At 49.6% G+C, this 22044-nt stretch overlaps 2 protein-coding genes across 9 annotated transcripts in view; both read right to left on the bottom strand.

The window, feature by feature from the left end:
- OTUD5 (OTU deubiquitinase 5) overlaps window positions 1–3515 on the bottom strand; it is a 33724-nt gene extending 30209 nt beyond the window's left edge. Inside the window, exons 1-2 of one of the 4 annotated variants that reach the window (XM_084790608.1) lie at window positions 2465–3513; window positions 2223–2335 (exon numbers count right to left, since the gene is read on the bottom strand). In XM_084790608.1, the coding sequence (XP_084646734.1) occupies window positions 2223–2335; window positions 2465–2816 (465 nt within the window). In that variant the 5' untranslated portion in view covers window positions 2817–3513. Of the gene's footprint in view, window positions 1–2222 lie in introns of all 4 variants that reach the window. The other 3 variants (XM_084790609.1, XM_084790606.1, XM_084790607.1) reach the window with 3 other exon arrangements.
- Window positions 3516–6837: 3322 nt separating this feature from the next.
- Window positions 6838–22044, bottom strand: KCND1 (potassium voltage-gated channel subfamily D member 1). Of its 5 annotated transcripts, none has more exons than XM_084790614.1 (7): window positions 21995–22044; window positions 19181–21889; window positions 13436–13598; window positions 13255–13338; window positions 13065–13163; window positions 12210–12460; window positions 6838–8275 (listed from the first exon to the last, which is right to left on the bottom strand). In XM_084790614.1, exons 2-7 carry the CDS (start codon window positions 20299–20301, stop codon window positions 8032–8034), a joined length of 1962 nt encoding a protein of 653 aa, XP_084646740.1. In that variant the 5' UTR covers window positions 20302–21889; window positions 21995–22044; the 3' UTR covers window positions 6838–8031. The 5 variants fall into 5 exon arrangements, with proteins under 5 accessions (XP_084646740.1, XP_084646741.1, XP_084646742.1 ...); XM_084790615.1 differs by having other exon boundaries at window positions 19181–21544; window positions 21758–22031; XM_084790616.1 differs by having other exon boundaries at window positions 19181–21160; window positions 21758–22031.

Genomic DNA, 22044 nt, shown 5'->3' with positions numbered 1-22044 from the left:
AGCCTGGTCTACAGAGTGAGTCCAGGACAGCCAAGGCTACACAGAGAAACTCTGTCTTGAAGAAAAAAAGACAAAAAAGAAAAAAAAATCTCCTAGACTGAATAGCTGTCAGAAATGATAGGAAAGGAACAATAACAGTGGATTTGAGACCATACTCTGCCCCCTGTAAAATAGAAGAACTTGAGACAAAAGGAAATGGGATATGAGAGAAATTTCCAGAACCAGAGAAGTAGGAAGAACCAACTGAAATAGGGTCAGAACCTCTCTGGGTTTAAGGGATGCCTCAGGCTTCTAGTCCTAGGCCCTGACAATCTTCTTGGCTCTGACCTGAGGGGAAGGAAGTGTTACACCAGAATGCCCAAGCTATCTGTCCAAAGAAAGAAGCCTCTGGCCACACTCAAGATGACTTCATGTCCTGTCCCTGGTGAGAAAGAATCACCTGGTGTGGTGGGAGGAGCTGCATGCTTAAGCAAGGACTCAGGCCTCAGACCCCAAGGCAAAGAATCTCTTGTCCCAGAGGGAAATGATCCAGACCCCACCTCCAAAGAGGCCCAAACTATTTCCCTCAGAATTGTATCCTGCCCATGTTTCTGAGGCTCAAGAACACCCCCCACCCCCACAAAGAGACTTATGCTCCTAAAAGATTCCTAATGAAGAGAGTTGTCTCTCAAGTGGCAGCCTCAAAAGATTCAGGTGTCAGACCCTAAGGTATAGATCAATTCCTCAAACAAGTGATGTGATGTTGAAAGGCCTTGGAAAGGGATGACAGTAACTAAGACTGCATCCTCAGGACCCTTAGAATTCTGTCCCAAAAGCAAGGTACAGGGACTCTTATCAGAGCACCTCAAGTTCCTCAAGTAGAGGGGGGGATTCTAACATCACCTCTGGGTCTCCACACTGCTCACATCCTGAGGCCCGAGTTTACAAGGCAGGGATTGGACAGGGGTCTAGTTCTCGTGCCAGGCATGGGGACCTCATCTGGAAAGTCAATAGGCGGGAGCTCTCCAGGAGAGATGGAGCGCTTCCTGACAGAGTCGCAGGTTTTTTTCCTCCAAGGAACTTAACCTGTGTTTAGTGACTTGAGAGTTCTTTTCCAACGACAGTAACAGCTCAGCCCCTTAGGAATCAGAGAAGTCCAGATGCACTGAAGGGGGAAAAAATCGAGATGTTGCACCACCCCTGAAGTCAGTTTCGATTGGCAAGACACATATCCTTAGGGGAATTTATGACCCCCCCCCCAAAAAAAACCCTTCTTGCCTGGAACACTTGTAAGTGCTGTGCTCCTGAAGAGGTCCCAGCCTATAAAACCCTAGTCCAAAGCAAAGAGGTCTTTCCATCAACATTAACTATGACCCACAGTTCTGACTCTCATGCATTTGAAGAAAGGCTCAGGTCCCTGACTGAAAGGTAGGGTTGGAGGCAAAGACACCATCTCTGAGGAGAAACCTAGGACCCTGCTGTCCAAGGGTGCAGGTCTCAGGCCACTGATAGAAAACACAAGCTTACGTCACTCAGAAAGAAAGAGAGAAAGAGAGAAAGAGAGAGAAAGAGAGAGAGAGAGAGAGAGAGAGAGAGAGAGAGAGAGAGAGAGATATCAACTCTGGTCCTTGGCGTTGGTTTTGCTCTTTGCCCCTAAGAGGTAAAGAATTTTACCTCCCAGAGAGGTCTAGGTTTCCAAATAGAGGCTTAGGACACTCCAGGAGACCGCATGCATGACAGACTTGTCACGTCTGCGAAGGAGCCAAGGACCCTCCCTACATGAAGAATGTCAGATTCTTTAAGGGTTTAAATGTCTTAGGTATGCTTAAAGCCTATCTCTGAGCACACTACCTTAGTTGAAATCTTTGGAGAGAAAATCTCACACTTGTTTTTAAAGGAACCAAAGTCCTTTCCATAGACCCAAGAGCTTCCCTCTCAGGTAGGGCTCCAATCTACCTGTAACTCTTGAGGAATTCCCAAAAGCCAGTCATGCAGATGAGACCTCGGGACCAGGCCTGACAAATAAAGGTTGCAAAAGAGCTCCCAAACCTCATCTTGAATTAGCTTACTTAGGGCTCCTGAAACTAAGGCCTTGAGAGGGAGAGGAAAAAGAGGGTTTCATCAGGCCCACCACCAAGACCTAGGTTTCTTGGACCAATCTCAAACAACATTCCCGTGGGTTCCTTTTCAGTGTGGGGGACCCACTTGCTGTGTCTTGCTGCCCCTCACCTTGCAGTCCTTACCTGCTCTACAGTGGCAGGGTCCATGGCCTCGATACGTGCTGCTGCAGCTTCATATTCGTCTTCACTGTTGTAGCCTGCTCCGACCTCTTCGCGCTCCGGACTGGCCCCGCCAACTGCGCCAACGCCGGGAGCTTGACGCCGCCGCTTGCTGTGCCCAGGCCCCGAGCAGCAGCCGCCCACGCCCACGGTACCACCCACGCCCACCACCACCCCTGCCGCGCCCACCCCCGCAGTTGTCGCACCAAGAGCGTCACCAGGACCGCCGCCGGGGCCACCAGGGCCCCCACAAGGTGGTGGAGAAGCCTGCTGTGGCCGAGGGCCCGCCACTGCGCCAGGCGGCACGGCTAGTGCCCAACGATGAAGAGCACCAGGCGGCCCCTGTAGCGGGCCCTGAGGTGGTGGTGAAGCCCGGGGACGGGTCCCCACGACGCCGGAGTCACGGTCGCGCTCTCCTCCACCCACGCCCGTGCCGCCGCCGCCCACGCCCACCCCCCCACCGCGCCGAGGCGCAGGGGGCAGTGGCCCGGGCGGCGGCGGCTCGTTGGCCGGGTCGGCGTCGGGAGGTGGCGGCTTCTTTTTGGGGAGAATAGTCATGGCGGCACCGCCAAGTACCCCACAGCAAACCAGACGCGGAGAACGCCGGGAGAAAACCCGGATGAGGGGGCTACAGTTGTGCGCGAAGCACGATGGGAAGAGCGAGGCCTGGATAAAGAGATCAGGGCACCGGTTCGAGAGCCGTAGGCAGTACGCAGGTCACGCCCGGAGGAGATCCCGGATGTGAAGTCCAATACGATGGCACCAAGGCAAATTTGTCGTAGCCGTTTCTCCCTCCAAGTCCGGCCAAGCTTTCTGCTACCTTGTTCCGGGATTCTGCTTCAAAGGAAACACAACCAAAACAAGCACCTCTTCGCCCCGCCCCTTCGCAGGTTCTTGAACTACCGGGTGGGGCCTCCCGGGGCTGTACGCATGCGCACTAGGACACAAGTCCCGCCTCTTGCTCGGAAGTACGTGGGCAAAATCGTCGCTGTGGCAGACAGTAACCAATCAAAGAAGCAGCGTAAAGCCTCGACAACACCCACTAGCCAATCAGGGATGAGCGCTCGCTTTCTTGCGCCCTCCGTCTCAAATTTCAAAGTCTTCAGTCTTGGCTCCAGCTTTTCTCTTTGGTTCCGTTCTGTTCTTTACTTTCCCCAAGGTTCTGACCCACAGGCATCGGTACTATCAATAAACAGAATACTCTGTCTTGCGTAAAATAAAACTCGATTCCTTAAGGATTCCACTTGGAACTCATTCAGACTCACAGGAAAATATCAACATTCCCAGAGCGTTTGCCCTCAATGGCGTCAGTTCCGGTTCCACCTATCTGTAAACTCGAGAGTCCGGGCCCTACTTCACCCCGGCAACAAAGGTACTCTTACGGTGATTGGTTCAACGATGCTGTCCATCACTTAAGATGGACCAACCGCTAGACAGACATGAGCCAGACGAGTGTTTGGCGGAAAGACGCGCCTTTTCTGTCACCTCAGCCCTGTACCCTCACTTTGACCTCTTCAAGCCCATGGCTATTGCGCAGGCGCAGTACAGTCTTTATCCCCCTCCCCCGCCCCCCAAAAGAAAAACCCTTAGTTTACTCTGGAAGAGAATATTTACAAACTAACACTGTCAGCAGCTGCTGTCTTCCAGGGGTGTTGGCAAAACCCTTGATAGTGAGTAGCTAAAACGCTACTAGCTCTAGCTTGGCCCTAAAAGTCTGAGTGTTTGGAACAAGTCAGTTAACACCCAATCTGTCCTCTTTCTACCTCTCTATAAATTAGCAATAATCTCTATGTGTTAGAAATTAATGTTGCCGGGCAGTGGTGGTGCACGCCTTTAATCCCAGCATTTGGAAGGCAGAGGCAGGCAGATCGTTGTGAGTTCGAGGCCAGCCTGGTCCACAAAATGAGGCTAGCACAGTCAAGACTACACAGCGAAACACTGTCTCGAAAAACCCAAACCAACCAAAGAAACAAACAGCCCAACAACAACAACAAAACCAAAATAAAAAGAAAGAAAGAAATTAATGTCAATAAATATCCTGGGTCTGTGCATGGCACATAGTAAGCGCTGTATAAATTGAGACCTATGGTACTACAGAAGGATCCTGGACCTTGATTCCATATCAGGAAGAAATCTATGAACCGTATCACCTTGGGCAAGTCACTGTCTCGTTTGATATTACCTATCATAAGCGAATATCAAAACTGGGGTTATCATCACCCTAGAGGATTGGGCAAGTGGATCAAGAGCTCAAAGCCAGGGGCTGAAGAGAAGACTTGGTGATTTAAGTGTATTTGCTCTTCTAGAGGACCCAGGTTCAGTTTCCAGCACCCACATGGTGGCTCACAACCTTCTGTAACTCCAGTCCCAGGGATGACAGAGAGAGAGAGAGAGAGATTGATCCTAGACCAGCCACTACATGTTGGAACTGTCACCAACAAAAGATATTTTAGGCAAAACAGAAAGACCACTCAACCTCCTCCCGCCATGATGCTGCTTTTCCCTAATAGGCATCAGTAATACGTGGGTAAATATGGGTCCTAGTGATATTCTGTTCCTGAGACTTTACGGGAGGAGGGGACTCATATCTATTGGGACTCCTGTGCTCAGGGATTTCTGCCAAATGCCTGTAAACATGGCAATGAGTGGTCTTGCGGTTGTCTGCACATCCGTGTATCTCATTCCCTATTGGCTATCTGTTCAGCACTCCCCATCTAAAACGGAAGTCATGACTAGCCTTCACCCCATACTTTATGTATCTGGTGCTGTAGGAGTAGCTTTGATGTTTCCTTTAACAGCAAAAAGCACCCCCGGCCAATCATTGCCCAAACACGAAACCTCAGAGTCAAATTTGACTGCTTCCTCGTCTCCAACTCCCGCCTGCCTGACAATCCCAAGTCTCGCTCATCCTATCTTTGGGAACTTCATGACTTTCCAATTCTGCAGCTACCAACCTAGCCAAGCCACCCACCCCCACCCCCACCACCAGCACCAAGTGGACTACCACAAAAACCCTTGACTGAGCCGCCTTCATCCAAGGCTTTGTCTCCATAGCTTATTCCCCATAGTCAAAAGTATCCTTCCGCAATGCAAACGGAATGAGCTGCCTGTTTCCGAGTGTTTGGTGGTCCCCCGCTTATACTACAAATCCATTTCCCAGCTTCCAAAGCTTTTTGAAGCCTGTATTCTCTACTTCCCTCCCTTCAGCCTTGCACTGGCCTTCCCAGCTAGATGAAACTACTCTCAGGTCCCCCAAAGGCCTTAAGCCCGCTCTCTAACCGCCAGATCATTGCGCACACTTTGCTCTCCACGCACCTTTTTAGCCTTCCATCTCTTGCCAGCCTACCTCCAACTCTTTCCTTGTATGCTGGCCAGTTTAGGTTACCATCTGTATCTTTCTTAGGTGTCCATCTTTATGTTTCTCTAATTCGTCAATCTTACTTAGTTCTAGCACACTGTATGGGAGTTGCTTGTCTGCCTTTCATGTGCAATTCTGTACATAGGATGTAATAATGCTACTTTGCCCATCATTGTACCTTAGTGCTAGTACATGATGGACAGTTCACAAATATTTGATAAATTAAAAAAAGAAAAGGACTGTCTCTATTTCAAATTTGCATCTTGATACAAAAGAAGGTGATTCTGTCACCCATGGACTGAAATGTGTCGATCTGAATCCAAGGTCTGTCTTTTCAGTGCCCTACACAGCCCAGTCTCACACACTCACACACACACACACACACACACACACACACACACACACACACACACGCCTGGTGTAAACAGTATCCAGAAGAGAATGCAGGGGATATCCAGGATATCAGAAGAGAATGCAGGGGATATCCAGGATATAGGGAGATATAGCAAACACGTAAATCATTTATTAGGGTTAAATGTGTAGGTTTTTGCGACCAGGAAGCATATGGGCTTAAGTTCCTCCTCAAAGTAACCACATTCAGCTCTAGATCTTGGTTTCTCTGTGAATGAAGGCCCTGGAACACATTAATATCCCAGGTATACGCTGGACGTGGTGGCGCACGCCTTTAATCCCAGCACTCGGAGGCAGAGGCAGGCAGATCATTGTGAGTTCGAGGCCAGCCTGGTCTACAAAGTGAGTTCAGGACAGCCAAGGCTACACAGAGAAACCCTGTGTCGAAAGACCAAAAAAAAAAAAAAAAAATCCAAGGTGTATCAGTGTTCGTACCCTCCGGCCTGCTTCACTGCCTACAGAGACCAACTCTTCAACCCACGCCCTTCCCTTCTCTACATTCCTCATCGTCATACATCTTGAAGGGTGGTTGTGACGCACGCCTTTAATCCCAGCACTTAGAAGGCAGAGGTAGGCGGTCTCCGAGTTCAAAGCCAGCCTGGTCTACAGAGTAAGTTCCAGGACTATATAGAGAACTGGGGTCTTGAAAAACAAAACAAGACAAGACAAAACAAAACAGAATACATGGCCAGCCACCTCCCATACCTCTCCTTATACCAGTCCCTTCACTGCTGAGAGCAAGCGTTTTCTTAACCCCGCAGCCAATCCCAGCCCTCAAAGTCAATCCACAGAGTCAGCACAGCCTCCATCCACATCTCTCCTCTTAGGTTTTATTACTGATGAAAACTTCATCTGTGTCAGCTGCCAGCTTCAGAGGGACAGAGCTGGAGACGGGGAACCTGAGATGACGCAAGATTTCCCTCTGCAAGCACAGATCCAGAAGGTGACGCCACAAGGGAGGAGAAGACCAAAGGTGGAAAGGAGTTACAGCGGAGAGGCCATGGAGACGTCCCTTCTTGCCCTCCCAGGGTTCAGGAACCACCCAGGTCTCTCTGCCCACAACACTTCTGGACTCCTGCCCAGGAATATATGACATCAGCCCATGATCTCAACCCCCAGCCCATCTCTTGCTGGATGCTTGGCTCTTATCTCAGCAGGCCCAGACGCTAGACCAACCCAAGGAGAAAACCACGTGAGAAGAGAGTAATTCGATGTGGCCCATCTGGTCAGAGCAGATGTAGATGCTGCAGCAAATTGGTCTGAGGCTTTTGCATATTGTTAACAGCAGCGGCTGCTATTGCTAGAGTTTGCTGGAGGCCCAGCAGAGGACAGGAGGCAGGGACTCCCAGCAGCCAGGGGAAGGAGGGTGGTAATGTTTGTGCTATCTCTGTGTTAGGAGAAGCGGCCTGACCCCTCCCCTCAGCCGTTGAGGGAAGCAGGTCATTACAGAGGCCTCAGGCCATTAAGCCAGCCCATGGTTGCATTCCAAGCTTCCAAATCTGGCAATTGCTGGCCCTGTGGAAGGGCAAAATGAGAATTGAGGGGGGTCTCGTCTCTGAACCACCACCACCACCCCCCCCCAAACTAGCACAGCACGACCAAAAGAGAAGAGCAACTCTCAACTCTTCATGTCAGGCCAGACCTCAAATGGCAGACTACAGAAAGCTTGAACCTGCCTCTGAGGGCCCAAGGGGGAAAAGCATGCAAGAGGCCAGCTAGGAGAGAGAGGCCAGTCCCAGCATGCTGGGGCAAGGAGACCAGGAGCCTCTGGCATCTTAGTGCTTCGGCTCCCATTAGGAAAACCGTCCGGACCAGGGGACGTTTCCCATTGGCTAGCTTCTTCCCCACCAGATGGGCCATGCCATGAGACTCCATTGCATAGTTCTTGGCAGGGGGCATAAGGGGTCCCCAAGTCTGCCCCTCTCTGCCTCCCCAAAAATATGGCTTTGGAAAGGAGTTCCCAAGAAGAAAGAAGGCCCTCTGAGTGGGCATGCCCATTCCTCCTCACAGGGAAGAGATCTTGACAGTCTCAGGGAGGAGGCAGGGGGTCCCCAAGCTGGAGTTCCTGAGGGTGGTGTTGGTTCTACCATCAGTGCCGCCACTACCCCCGCCCCCAGGGGAGGAAGGTTGACTCTCATCTGGCGTGTTGACAGGAGGGGTGGGGATACTGATGAAGGCAGCCACAAAGTCCCGGCTGTCACAGTTCAGGTCAAGGCTGTCATGGGGCTTGGCATTGAGACTCGAGCGGCTGTGAACAGGGGTGGGAAAGATGGAATACTCTCTTTAAAAAGTCATCGCGATAATTGCCATGCCAGTCCTCACATTAAGTAAGCACTTCCTGGGTCCCCTGCTCTGTGCTATAAGCTCTCCCTGCATCCTCAGTTATGGCAAGGGAGGTGCATTCTGCAGTCAGCTGGTCTTAGGGTCAAACCATGATCCCATCTTTACCACACTAAAACCCTCTTTTATTTGTAGCATGGAAATAAAAATATTCCTTACCTTGCCGGGCGGTGGTGGCGCATGCCTTTAATCCCAGCACTTGGGAGGCAGAGGCAGGTGGATCTCCATGAGTTTGAGGCCAGCCTGGGCTACAAAGTGAGTTCCAGGATAGCCAGAGCCGTTACACAGAGAAACCTTGTCTCGAAAAACGAAACAAAACAAAACAAAAAAATTCCTTACCTCATAGGGTTGTGGTAGAGACCAAATGAAATAATAAATGATACAAAGTGCCTGAACATATTACACACACACACACACACACACACACACACACACACACACACACTCAGTTTTTGTGTGATGCTGGGGATTAAATCCAGAGCCTTGTCATGTTTGTCTGTGTACCCCAAGGATACCAGGACAGCGCATAAAATCACCTGAAACTGTAGTTATGGGTGGTTGTGGGTGTTGGGAATTGAACCCAGAGCCTCAGCAAGAGCAATAAGTACTCTTTTGTTGTTGGTTTTGGTTTTGGTTTTCGGTTTATTTTTTTTTTCTAGACAGGGTTTCTCTGTGTAGCCTTAGCTGTTCTGAAACTCACTCTGTAGACCAGGCTGGCCTCAAACTCACAAAGATCTGCCTGCCTCTGCTTCCCAAATAGTGACTGTGATCAGAGGCATGCACCACCACTGCCCCTTGAAATAAGTACTGTTAGGCACAAAGACATCTCCCCAGTCCCTCTATTGTTATCCTTAATGATGCCAAACTTACTTTAAGAGTCTATACTAGGAACAGGTACTGGTGGCAAACGCCAGTAATTCTGGCACTCACCAGGGTAAGGCAGGCAGACCATGAGTCTGAGGCCAGTCTAGTGAGACTCTACTTCAAAAACAAACCAAACAAAAAGTTAAAAATCAGTCAGTCATGGTGGCGCACACCTTTAATCCCAGCACTTTGGAGGCAGAGGCAGGTGGATATCTGTGAGTTGAGGCCAGCCTGGTCTACAGAGTCTAGAACAGTCAAGGCTACACAGAGAAACTCTGTCTCAAAAACAAAACAAAACAAAACAAAAAAGTTAAAAATCTACACAAGAAGAGCCCAGCACGGTGGCACACACTTTTAATCCCAGTACTCGGGAGACAGAGGCAAGGGATGGCTGTGAGTTCGAGGCCAGCCTGGTCTACAAAGTGAGTCTAGGACAGCCAGAGCTACACAGAGAAACCCTGTCTCGAAAAAACAAAAAGAAAAAAGAAAAAACAACTTTAATCCCAGCACTCAGGAGGCAGAGGCAGAGGCAGGTGGATCGCTGTGAGTTCGAGGCCAGCCTGGTCTACAAAGTGAGTCCAGGACAGCCAGGGCTACACAGAGAAACCTTGCCTCAGAGGTTGGCGGGGAGGGTGGGGGGATGGGGGAGCACCAGTGAGAATAAAACTGAGTCCTCATTCCTTTCTGATTGTCTACCTTGTTTGTCCCCCACTTGCTCATAGCAGTTTCCTTGTCAGGTGGCCAATGTACAAAGGCCTCATGGCCTTTGCGTGGGCTCAACACTGCCTGAAAAGCTCTTCCTGTAGTTGTTGTATGTGTTTTTTCTGCATGTGCACCGCATGCATGCCTGGTGCCCATGGAGGTCAGAAGAGGGCATTGGAGTCCATGGAGCCGGAGGTACGGGTGGTTGAGAACTACTATACATGGGTTCTGAGAAGCAAACTCAGATCCTCTTCAAGAGCATCAAGTGCTCTCAGCAACTGAGCCATCTCTCCAGCCCCAGAAAAGCTTTTCTTTCTTCTTCTTCTTCTTCTTCTTCTTCTTCTTCTTCTTCTTCTTCTTCTTCTTCTTCTTCTTCTTTTGGTTGTTGTTTGTTTGTTTGTTTGTTTTTGGTTTTTCGAGACAGGGTCTCTCTGTGTTAGTCTTGGCTGTCCTAGACTCTCTTTGTAGACCAGCCTGGCCTCGAACTCACAGCGATCCACCTGCCTCTGCCTCCCGAGTGTTGGGATTACAGGTGTGCACCACCACTGCCTGGTTAGAAAAGCTTTTCGCGACCACACTACTAAAACTGCATCTGACTGCACATAGCTCAGTTACACAGTATTTAACTAACATTTGTGAGACCCTAGGCTCCGTTCCCAGTACTAAACAAGGGAAATTTTTTTGCTTGTTTGTTTTTTGTTGTTTTTCGAGACAGGGTTTCTCTGTGTAGCCCTGGCTGTCTTGGAGAGCTTTGTAGACCCGGCTGGCCTCAAAGTCACAGTAATCCACCTGCCTCTGCCTCCCATGTGCTGGAATTAAAGGCGAGCATCACCATGGCCAGCTAACAAGGAAATTTTTAACTTTTTGGAGTTTCTTTTTAAAATTTTATTTTATATAGAAGAATGCTTTATTTGCATGTACACCTGCATGCAAGAAGAGGGCAGCAGATCTCATTTTAGATGTTTGTGAGCCACTATGTGATTGCTGGGAATTGAACTCAGAACCTCGGGAAGGGGAGACAGTGCTCTGAACCTCTGAGCCATCTCTACAGCCATATATATATATCTATTTGAGACAGGCTCTCACCATATAGTTCTGGCTGGCCTGAAGCTCACTATGTGGACCAGGCTGGCTTTTAACTCACAGAGATTAGGTTGCCTCTGACTCCTGAGGGCTTGGACTAAAGGTCTGTGCCACCATGCCCAACCTGAAAATATTTTTTTTTTTTTGAGAAAAAAGCTGAGGCTAGAGGGATGTCTCAGTGGTTGAGTACTGCTCTCCCAGACAATGCACATTTGGTTCCTAGCATTCACACCAGGCTGTAACTTTAGCTCCTGGGGATCTGAACCCTAGGGCTTCCATGGACACCTGCACGCATGCGCGCGCGCGTGTGCACACACACACACACACACACACACACAGATACATAATTAAAATAAATATAAAAATAGATAACGCAGTATCATCATCTGCTGGGTATGTTCTGGCTACTGTTCCCGATTTAGTTTTCATCTTGCTACTTACAAATGTTTGACCCAGTGCCGGGTGTGGTGGTTCACACCTTTAGTCCCAGCCCACAGGAGGCAGAGGCAAGCAGATCTCTGTGAGTTCAAGGCCAGCCTGGTCTGCAAAGCGAGTCCAGGACATCCAGGCTCTGTTATACAGAGAAACCTTGTCTCAGAAAAACAACAAACAAACAAAACAAAACAAAACAACAACAAACCCAAATGTTTGAACCAGCATATAGTCTGTGTACTTCTCTGTCAATTGTCTTTTCCTATTAGAATGTAAGTTTCAAGACACAAAGATCCACCCCACCCCACCCCAACCCCTAAGCCTGTGTGTGTGTGTGTGTGTGTGTGTGTGTGTGTTCCTGCATACTAAGCAAATATTCCATCATTGAGCGACATCCCCAGCTCAAGTGATCCCCTGCCTTAGTTTCATGAATGGCTAGGACTGAAGGAATATGCCACTATTGCTACCCAGTCTCTGAAAGAGTAAATGAAGAGCAGCAGTGTTATGCGCACTCTAGCACTTGATGGACAAGGCAGAATTATCATGAGTTTGAGGCCAACTTGATCTATAAACAAAGCAAGACCCTGGGTTACATTTTTGAAAAAGGAAGAGTTTCCGAGACAAACTAAAAGTTTGTTTCCTTGTCCAGAGGAATTTGGGGTTGGGCTTGTCTTGCTAGGCTTCCAATCCTGAAATCTCAAACCCACAGTCCAAATTCTGCACTTCACAGCGTCGGGCAAACGGGCAAGCTAGGTCCTTACCTCTGAGGGGCAGGACTCCTCCGAAGCCCTGCCAGCGTGTCTAGCTCCTGCATGCTGCCACGGCTGACGGAGGCAGTAGAGTTGGCAAGGCGGATGGCTCGGCGCTTGGCCCTTCTATGGCAACAGGATGACAGCAGGCTACCAGGCCCCATTGGCTGGGAGGATACTGAGGTACTCCGGCTGGTACGCCCACCTAGTGAGACAGCTCCAAGGGCCTCACTGAAGGTTAGCTCATCTGTGAACTCATGACACTGGGGGCAGAAGGGAAGTGGGGTCACAATTACCGGGCCTTTGCTTAAGCAAAGCCACTTTCCGCCCCTTTTCCTTGCTCATCCTAGAAGCCTCTTTTTTGTTGTTTTGTTTTGTTTTCTTCTTTTGAGACAAAGTGCAGCTTGTTTAGCCTTGGATGGCCTGAAATTCACTCTATAGATTGGGCTGGCCTGGAACCCATAGAGATAGAGAGATCATTATCTACCTCTGCCACAAGACTCAGCCTCTTAGAAGAAATATTATGTGTGTGAGCTGGGCGTGGTGGCGTACACCTGTAATCCCAGCACTCAGGGAGGCAGAGGCAGGTGGATCTCTGTGAGTTCTAGGCCAGCCTGGTTTACAGAGTAAGTTCCAGGATGGCCAGGGCTACACAGAGACACACCCTGTCTACCCAGAGAAACTCTGTCTACACACACACACACACACACACACACACACACACACACATACACACACACACACACACAAGCATCATGTGATCTCTACAATTAAATGATAAGGCTTCCATCTCAGTGAGGGGGCAGGAAGCTTGGTGTCAGGAAGACCCGCTCCCTCCTGCCAATATAGCATCTTGTTTGGCCTCACCGTTGTCTTTTCTAGACAGTGTAGCAAATGGTGATGCTGCTGTTCAAAAGCAGAATGGCTCCTAATACACAACGCCTGGCCGTCTCCACTGCCACCGTCCTGGAACAGATGGAGCCGAAAACAGATGATGAGCACCCTTCCCCCCTCCTATCCCTGCTCCCCCTTCACCCCAATAAAGGCCCCTCCCCACCTCAAGGCCCCCGTTTTGCTTATACTGCAGGAAGGCGTTGGTGGTGCCACTCTTTGCCAACCGGATTCTTGCCAGGCGCACTTTCTACAGAGAGGAGACAAAATGGTTAGACAGGCGAGTCCGGGTGCACACAGGCTTAGTGTGGAAGGAGTGCCGGGGTGCAGAAGAGAGATACGGTTACCTGCTGGGCTCGGCGCTTGTCAGCACGCTGGTTCTGGTGGTAGATGCGGCTAAAGTTGGACACAATGACTGGCACAGGCAAGGCAATGACCAAGACACCACTAAGTGAACAGATGGACCCAAATATTTTGCCAGCAATGGTGCTAGGCACCATGTCTCCATACCTGAAAAAGACAGAAAGTAGGCCAGGCTTAGAAGAGGGGTTTAGTCATCCCCACCCCCCCACCTCCATTCTACCCACTGACTCCTGATGTGCTCTGCAAACTTGGCCAAGCACCCCTGTCAGCCAGTTCACAACTATTAGAAACTCCAGCTCCAGAGGATCCAACACCCACTGCTGGACCCCAGGGACACCTGGACTCATGTGCACACACCCACACACTGTATGCATAATACGCTAGACACTAGACACACACTAGACCTATCATTTTAAAAGTATAAAAAATAAATCTTCAAAATGTGGAGAATGGCTGAGCGTGGTGGCGCACGCCTTTAATCCCAGCACTTGGGAGGCAGAGTCAGGTGGATTGCTGTGAGTTTGAAGCCAGCCTGGTCTACAAAGTGAGTCCAGGACAGCCAAGGCTACACAGAGAAACCCTGTCTCAAAAAAACAACAAAAAAATGTGGAGAATGGCCAGACATGGTGGTGCATGCCTTTAATCCCAGCACTCAAAAGGCAGGGGTAGTCGGATCTCTGCGAGTTCGAGGCCAGCCTGGTCTCAAAAGCCAGTCCAGGACAGCCAAAGCTACACAGAGAAACCCTGTCTCAAATAAACAAAAGCAAAACACAAAACCAAAACAAACAAAGGACAAACTGTGGAGAATGACCTCTCTGGCCCCCAGCAATAGGGGTCAAATGAGAAATGGGACTGCCCTCAGTTTCTATGTCTGCTGCTCCCATCTAAGCTGTGCATTGGGCACCACTGTCAGCTGGAAGTCTACTAATACCAAGCAGAAAGGAAGGCAAGGAATAAATACAGGCTGCTGGGAAGAGTCCCACCACCGCAGGGCAGTTGAGAGGCTCCGAACTCCGGGAGTATTCTGTTGGCTTTGCTGGCTTCTCTACACTCTCTAGGAAGGATCCCTTTTGATTCCCCCCGCCCCCCAGAAGAAGCCTTAAAAGCATCCTCCAATAAAACATTAGGAGCCTCAAAATTACCCTGCCTTCTCCAAGCCACTCGCTCCTGTGGAGATGGTGCAGAAGCAACTCCTGGCTTGTTTCTCAAAGGGGGAAAACAAAGCTCAGAGAGTCACCATAGTTGATTTGCCCAGGAACCTACAGCACACTTTTTTTCTTTTTCTAACCACAAGACCATTTGGAACTCCTTTGAGAAATTCACCCTCTGCGATCTGCAGCTTCTAGGCTTTGGCTTAGGCTGTACCCTAAGATGGCGGTTTCTTATCCCTGTGCTTTGTAGCGCTGTTGCTATTGTTTTTGCTTTGGTGAGACAGGGCCTTGCGTGTATCCCAGGCAGATCTCAAACTTGCTATTGCTATGTATCTGAGGATGGCCTTGAACTTCTGACCCTCTTGCTTCTACCTCCCAGGTACTAGGATTGTAGACAGAAAGGTGTCTACAATCTTGCTCCACTGTGTGGTGCTGGAGATTGAAGCCAGAGCTCTATGAATACCATCCGTTGAGCTTTCTCTCCAGACCTTTTCATTTCTTCTACACATTCGGGACTCTGCTCCAGAGACTCTATAACTTAGCCATCTCCAGCTACATGGTAGGTCACCTCAGACTATGTGTCACTAGGAGGCATGAGCATCTACTGCCCCAGTTGTTCTGAACACTGTATTTGGCAAGAGGCATCAAGATATCTACGGCTAACTCACTGTTAGGACTCAGTATTTATTGATTTGATTCGATCATGAACTTCCAACCAGAATTATTCTCTACCTCTTAGAAACCGTTGTGCTCCTATTAAGGCACTGAACAAATTCAGCCATTCATTCGACAGATACTGACTAGCAACAGGCTACCTAATTCTAGTGATGGAAATTTAGAGAAGAATCATAGCACCTGCCCTGCACGATGTCTTAAAAATACTGTAAGGGGTGGACTGGGCATGGTGGCGCACGCCTTTAATCCCAGCACTCAGGAGGCAGAGGCAGACGCATCGCTGTGAGTTTGAGGCCAGCCTGGTTTACAAAGCGAGTCTAGGACAGCCAAGGCTACACAGAGAATCCCTGTCTTGAAAAACAAACCCCCCAAAAAATACTGTAAGGGGGTTGGGGTGATGGCTTAGTCAGTAAAATACCTGCTGTGCATGCAAGCGTGAGGACCTGAGTTCAAATCTTCATGACTCACGTAAAAAGCTGTATCAGTGGCATGTGCTTATAATCCTGGCCCTGGAGGACAGAGATAGGCATAGCCATGGAGCTTACCTGTCACTAATCTAGGTAAATGGATGTGCCTCTGGCTCAGTGAGAGTGCGGTGGCACACACCTTTAATCGGAGCACTTAGGTGGAAGCATGTGAATCTCTGTAAGTTCAAGACCAGCATGGTCTATATAGAAAGTTCCAGCACAGTCAAGGCTACCCAGTGAGAACTTATGTAAAAAAATACCTACGACCCAGGCCAACAAGATGTCCCGGCCTTGGGGGCTAGAGAGACGGCTCAGTGGATAAGAGCACTGACTGCTCTTACAGAGGTCCTGAGTTCAATTCCCAGAAACCACATGGTGGCTCCGAGCCATCTATTATGTGATCTGATGCCCTCTTCTGGCCTGCAGGTGTACATGAGTACAGAGCACTGTATACATAAAAAAAAATGTCCTAGCCTTAAAGAGCTGTTGTCATTCAAGGTTGACAACCTGAATTGAATCTGTGGAATCCAGGTAGAGGTGAAAAGAAGAGATCCAACTCTACAAAGTTGTCCTATAACCTCCATACACATGCTATTACACCAGACACACATACAATAAAATGTACAAATATATACAAGTACACAGACACACACATACACACATCACATCATGAAAAAAAGACAAAGTGGAAACTGAATTGTGGCACAAACCTATACTCCAAGCATTTGGGAGATAAAGGGAAAAAAAAAGATTACTATAAATATGAGGTTAGCTTGTGTACACATTGAGATTCTGACACAAGCCGGGCGGTGGTGGCACACGCCTTTAATCCCAGCACTCAGGAGGCAGGAGCAGGCAGATCCATGTGGGTTCGAGGCCAGCCTGGTCTACAAAGTGAATCCAGGACAGCCAGGGCTACACAGAGAAACCCTGTCTTGAAAAGCCAAAAATAAAGAAAGAAAGAAAGAAAAAAGAAAGAAAGAAAGAAAGAAAAGAAAAGACAAAAAGAGATTCCACAACAAAACAAAATGCTCTGGGAGCTGGGCAGACTCTAGGTTCAGTCTCCAATAATACTCCTGCTCAAACAAGAAAAGATCATCAAGAGCTTGGTGATTCCATTTGCTGCTTCCTCTCAGGGATGGGCAGTAAAAAACTAATACTGATATAGCCAGGTGGGTGCCATAGGCCCAGAGGCCCAGCATTCAGGAAGCAGAGGCAGGAGGATGGCAAGTTCAAGGCCAGCTTGGCCTTCTTAGTAAGAATCTATCTCAAAAAAAATGTGGACACTAGCCTCTGGAAAACACCAAGGAATCAGAAAGTCCCAGAGGCAGTGCCCGCACAGAAGACAATTCTAGAAGGTTGAGAGACATGACATGAATCCGCAGAATGTACAAAAATGGTGATAGGAAGCCAATACCTATGTACCCTGTGCCAAGGAGCATTCAGAGAACTCACATGGCATCACTGAATCCTCTTAAGTGATCAGTTCCCACCTCACAAAGAGGGAAACTGGCCAGGTGGTGGTGGTGCACACCTGTAATCCCAGCACTCGGGAGGCAGAGGCAGGCGGATTGCTGTGAGTTCGAGGCCAGCCTGGTCTGCAAAGCGAGTCCAGAACAGCCAGGACTTTTACACAGAGAAACCTTGTCTCAGAAAAAAAAAGAGGGAAACTAATAAGCCTAATATGTTAGCCCCTGCCCATAATTCAAATAGTTGGGAGGCTGAGGTAAGAAGATTGCTTTTGAGTCTGAGGCCAGTTGAACTATACAGTGAATCCAAGCAAGCCTGGGCTACATAGTATAAAACTGTCTTAAAGAAAAGAGAAGGAAACTTGGACCCTGAGAAAGTACGAAGAAAAAGAGCATAACAAAGACAGCTCTTGAGGGCTGGAGAGATGGCTCAGCGGTTGGGAGCACTGACTGGTCTTCTGGACGACCCAAGTTCAAGTCCCAGCACCTACATGGCAACACACAACTGTCTGTAACTTCAAAATCTGACACCCACAGATATACATGCAGGCAAAGCACCAATGCACATAAAATAAAAATAAATAAAAAAATTTTTAAAAGACAGCTCTTAAAATCTGACCCAGAAAAGTTAAGATATGTTTAGAGCTGAGGGAGATTAATTAGAAAATTGAAGTATAACTCTCCACATATTTTTTAAGGTAGGGTCATGCTATGTAGATTCATGCTCTAGTGCTTGCTATATAGTCCAGGCTGGCCTCAAACTGACAGAGATCTGCCAGTCTCTGCCTCCTAAATGCTGGGATTAAAGACGTGCCACCACATCTGAATTCTCTAATTTTTTTTTTTAGACAGGGTCTTACTGTATAGCTCTAGTTGGCCTGGAACTAGATAGGTAGCCCGGGCTAGCCTTGAACTTACAGAGATCCACCTGCTTCTGCTTCTGGAGTGGTGGGATTAAAGATGTGCTCTACCGACCAAGCTAAATTTTATTTTTTATGTTGATTTATTTTACTTTACATGTGTGAGTGTTTTGCCTGCATCCACGTTTGTGCACCACATGCATTCAGTGCCTGAGGAGGACAAAAGAGGGCATTTGGATCCTCTGAAACTGGAATTTCAGATAGCTGTTGCTTGGCATGTGGGTGCTGGGAACCAAAATTGGATCCTCTGCAAGAGTAGCGAGTGCTCTTAACCAGTGAGCCATCTCTATAACCCCTAAATTTTACTCTAAAAGATTTAATTTAGATTTTATTCTAAGAGGCATAGGGGCACATACCTTTAATCCCAGCACTTTGGAAGCAGAGGCAGGCAGATTTCTATGGGTTCAAGGCCAGCCTGGTCTATATAACAAGTCCCAGGCCAGCCAAGGTTGCACGGTGAAATTCTCTTTTGGGGGAGGGAGGGGACCCACAAAGAGACTGTGCTGCCTATCTAGTACATCTGAGCAGAGGGTCTAGGTCCACTGCATGGTGAAATTCTGTTTCCAAAAACTGAAAACTAAGCTGGGCGTGGTGGCACACACCTTTAATTCTGGTACTCAGGAGGCAGAGGCAGGCGGATGGCTGTGAGTTCGAAGCCAGCCTGGTCTACAAAGCGAGTCCAGGATAGCCAAGGCTAACACAGAGAATCCCTGTCTCGAAAATCCAACCAAACAAAAAAACAACAAACAAACCAAAAAAAAAAAAAAAAAGCCAAGCTTGCTGATATGTATGTGTGATCCCAGCACTGGGGAAGTAGAGGCAGCCAGATAATGTGTTTGAACCTAGCCTGGGCTATACTACGTAGAATGACAACCTTGTCTCAAAATGGGGAGTAGCAGCAGAGGCAGGGCATGTATTTTGCTTGTGTGACGCCTCCATGTGAGACTCTGGGTTCGATGTCCATCACCATAGAGACATAGAGACCATGTTCTAACTTTCCTGATGTTTCAGAAAGGCTCTGTTGCCCAATTCAAGGTTTATACTTACCCAAGTGTGGTCATGGTGACAATGGTATACCAGAAGGCAGCAGGGATGCTTGTAAAGTTGGTCTTGCTGGTGCCCTTCTCAGCATAGAACATGACAGTGGCAAAGATGATGATGGCCATGGTCAGGGAGAAGAGGAGAAAGCCCAGCTCAGAGGCACAGCTCTTTAGGGTGTAGCCCAGAATCCGCAAACCCTGGGAGTGCCTGGAGAACTTGAAGATTCGGAAAACTCGAAACACACGTAGGGTGACAAAGGCACCAGAGACATCATCATTTCTGGGCACAAAAAGCCCAATGTAGTAGGGCAAGATGGCCACCACATCGATGAGGCTCATCACACTGCGCAGGAAGCGGCAACGGCTGGGAGCTGCAAAGAGCCGCAGAAGGTATTCCCCGGTGAATATGAGTACACAGGCTGTGTCCATACAGAAAAAGGCCACCGGGAAGCGTTCACCGCAGGGCTGCTCTTTTGTGGGCCGCCGTGCAGGGCTTCGGCATGGGATGGTCTCCACTACATTGGCGATGACTGAGACAGCTATGAAAAAACCAGTCACATAGTAGAAAACGAGTGCTGCGGTGCTCGTGTGTGGGTTTTCAAAGGCCCTCCAGAGTCGCTGTCGCAGGGAGCTGCCTGATGGAAGGGCTGGACCCTCCCCGGCCTGCTCAGCCTCCTCATCTTCTGCCAGGCGCTCTGCGTTCTCCTTCTTGCGGTCCCTGTACTCTTCAAGACAGCAGTCACCCACGAGCTCTGGGACTAAGCCATAGAAGGCCAGCTCCTCATCAAAGGCTTGGATGCATTCCTGCCTGGGGCAGTGTAACCGGCCTGTGCGATAGAAGTTCAGCACGTGCCGGAACATGTCTGGGTCCCGATCAAAGAAGTACTCGCCTGATTCAGCATCATAGAAGAATTCCTTCTCTGAGCTGCCCAGCAATGTGTCTGGGTAGCGATCCAGCGTGTTTTTCCAGGTCTCAAAGCGCCGACCACTCACGTTCACCACCAGAACCTCGTCCCCTCTGGATGCCTTCACTTCTGGTGCAGGGGGCAGGGGCTGCTGGGCTAAGGGCAGCCAGCCCACTGCTGCAGCCCTTGCAAATGGTAGCCATGTGGCCACACCTGCCGCCATCCTGCAGCTCCCTGGGCCCACGGAGACTTGGGGGTGTGGTGTTTAGGAGAACGTGGCTACCTCTAGGATGGTGGAGCTACCCAGACAAGGAAACCAGTGTGTGTGTGTGTGTGTGTGTGTGTGTGTGTGTGTGTGTGTGTGTGTGTGTGTGTGTGTGTAGAGAGGGGGGGAACCAAGAGGAGGAATTAGAGAGACAGACAGGATCTTGACGGGTATTTGGGGATTTTTCTAAGGGACTGAGCGGGGGTTGAAGTGCTAGAGGAAGTAAGAAGGATCCTCAGGTCTAGAAAGACGGAGATGATTCTAGAGGAGTCAGCACATTCCTGAGAGACGTTTAAGGGTGTCCAGAGGGGCCAAGAAATAGGTTGGGATTTGTTCACTCTCAAGAGTTCCCAGGAAAGGAGAGCCTGTAAGCCTTCAGTTGGGTTGGAGAATAGACAGATAGGGGCATTCGGAGAGGTGGGGATGGGACCAGAGCTCTTTGAAAGAGGCTGAAGGGCTGTCCACACCCAGAAGACTTACAGGAAAATATCCCTGGGTTGGAGCCCCCGTGGAGATCAGGAAAGGGGACTGGAGCATTTCAAGGGTAGGTAGCTAAAGAGCCAGGAGGTTGTAAAGATGCTACAAAGCACCTCAGGAGTGACGAGCGCTGCCAAGAATAGCCTGGAGGATGCTGTCTACAATCTACAGGAGTTCTGGGGGAAGACAGAGAGGTGAGGGAGCTCTAGTGAGGATTGAAAAGGAGGAGGGGAGCTGAAATGGTATACGGGACTGACTTTTTTAAAGAGGCTGGGAGATATCCGGCAAAGAGGTTACCTAAAGGGGCTTAAGAAGCCTCCTGGTCCATATCTGAAGAGTTCTGGGTGAGAAAGAGGCAGTCTGGTGAATCCCAAAGGGCCGATACTCAACTGTACTAAAGTTGGGTATAGCCCCCTAAGCACGCAAGGGAAACTCAAAAGACTACGCTAAGAGGAAGGGGATTCCCTCAAAATAGGTTGGAGAGGGGGCGGGGTATTGGAAGAAAGTTGGGTGTGTCTTCCGGGAGAGGGGCTGGTGAACCTTGCTAGAAGGAAAGACGTGGAGAACGCTGGGTCCCACCGTTGGGGGCAGGTCTGAGGAAAACACACCCCGAGGAGCTGGCGGCGTGCGCTCAGCAACGGCAGTAGCAGCAGTGGGAGCAGCAGCAGCAACAGCAGCAGTGGCAGCAGCAGGACGAGAAGGAAGAGAGCAGCCACAGCCAGGCCTAGGAGGGAAAGGTGGCACAAGCGGGGGGCGGGGTGGGAGACAGAGGGAGGAGGCTGCTGGGTCCTTGGAAGGAGGCTCTGGAAGGACAAGGTCCAGTGGGACCCCTGGGGACTGTTCCAGGATGGACTAGGGCATGGGGACCGGATCAGGAAAAGACAAGGACGGAGCTATTGATGGTCCCCTCCCACTCCCCACAGGGCTGTCCCCTCACCTGTGTCCCCGCTGCAGCAGCAGCAGCAACAGCGTTAGGGTTGGGGGTACCAAACACCGGGAGCTCCTGGCCCCTTCTGCAGAGCTGCCGGAGTTCCTCCTCCTCCAGCGCTCTCTCCCCGCCCCTCTGGAGCTTGTCGGGAGATGAAACGGGAGGTAGGGAGGGGCCACGTGGTTCCCAGAGCCCCCTCCCCTAGGACAGCTTGAGAGGGACCCTGGGGAAACTCCGCCTCCTTACAAAGCTGGTTGGGCCTCAGTCGCGTCATCTGGAAAATGGGGGTGGCAGGG

Source organism: Acomys minous, assembly GCF_964271855.1.
Source record: "Acomys minous genome assembly, chromosome: 7".
NCBI classification, from domain to species: Eukaryota; Metazoa; Chordata; class Mammalia; order Rodentia; family Muridae; genus Acomys; species Acomys minous.
The sequence above is the reverse complement of the archived record's forward strand: the minus strand, read 5'-3'. Positions and strand labels throughout refer to the sequence as shown.

What these genes read in the sequence shown, in the direction of transcription:
- KCND1 (XM_084790614.1), bottom strand. Translation starts at nt 20,301, where the DNA reads ATGGCGGCAGGTGTGGCCACATGGCTACCATTTGCAAGGGCTGCAGCA. An exon ending in GTCACCATGACCACACTTGG is followed by an intron (nt 13,599 to 19,180) that starts GTAAGTATAAAC and finishes TGTCTTTTTCAG; the next exon opens with GTATGGAGACATGGTGCCTA. An exon ending in AGCAAAACGGGGGCCTTGAG is followed by an intron (nt 13,164 to 13,254) that starts GTGGGGAGGGGC and finishes CATCTGTTCCAG; the next exon opens with GACGGTGGCAGTGGAGACGG.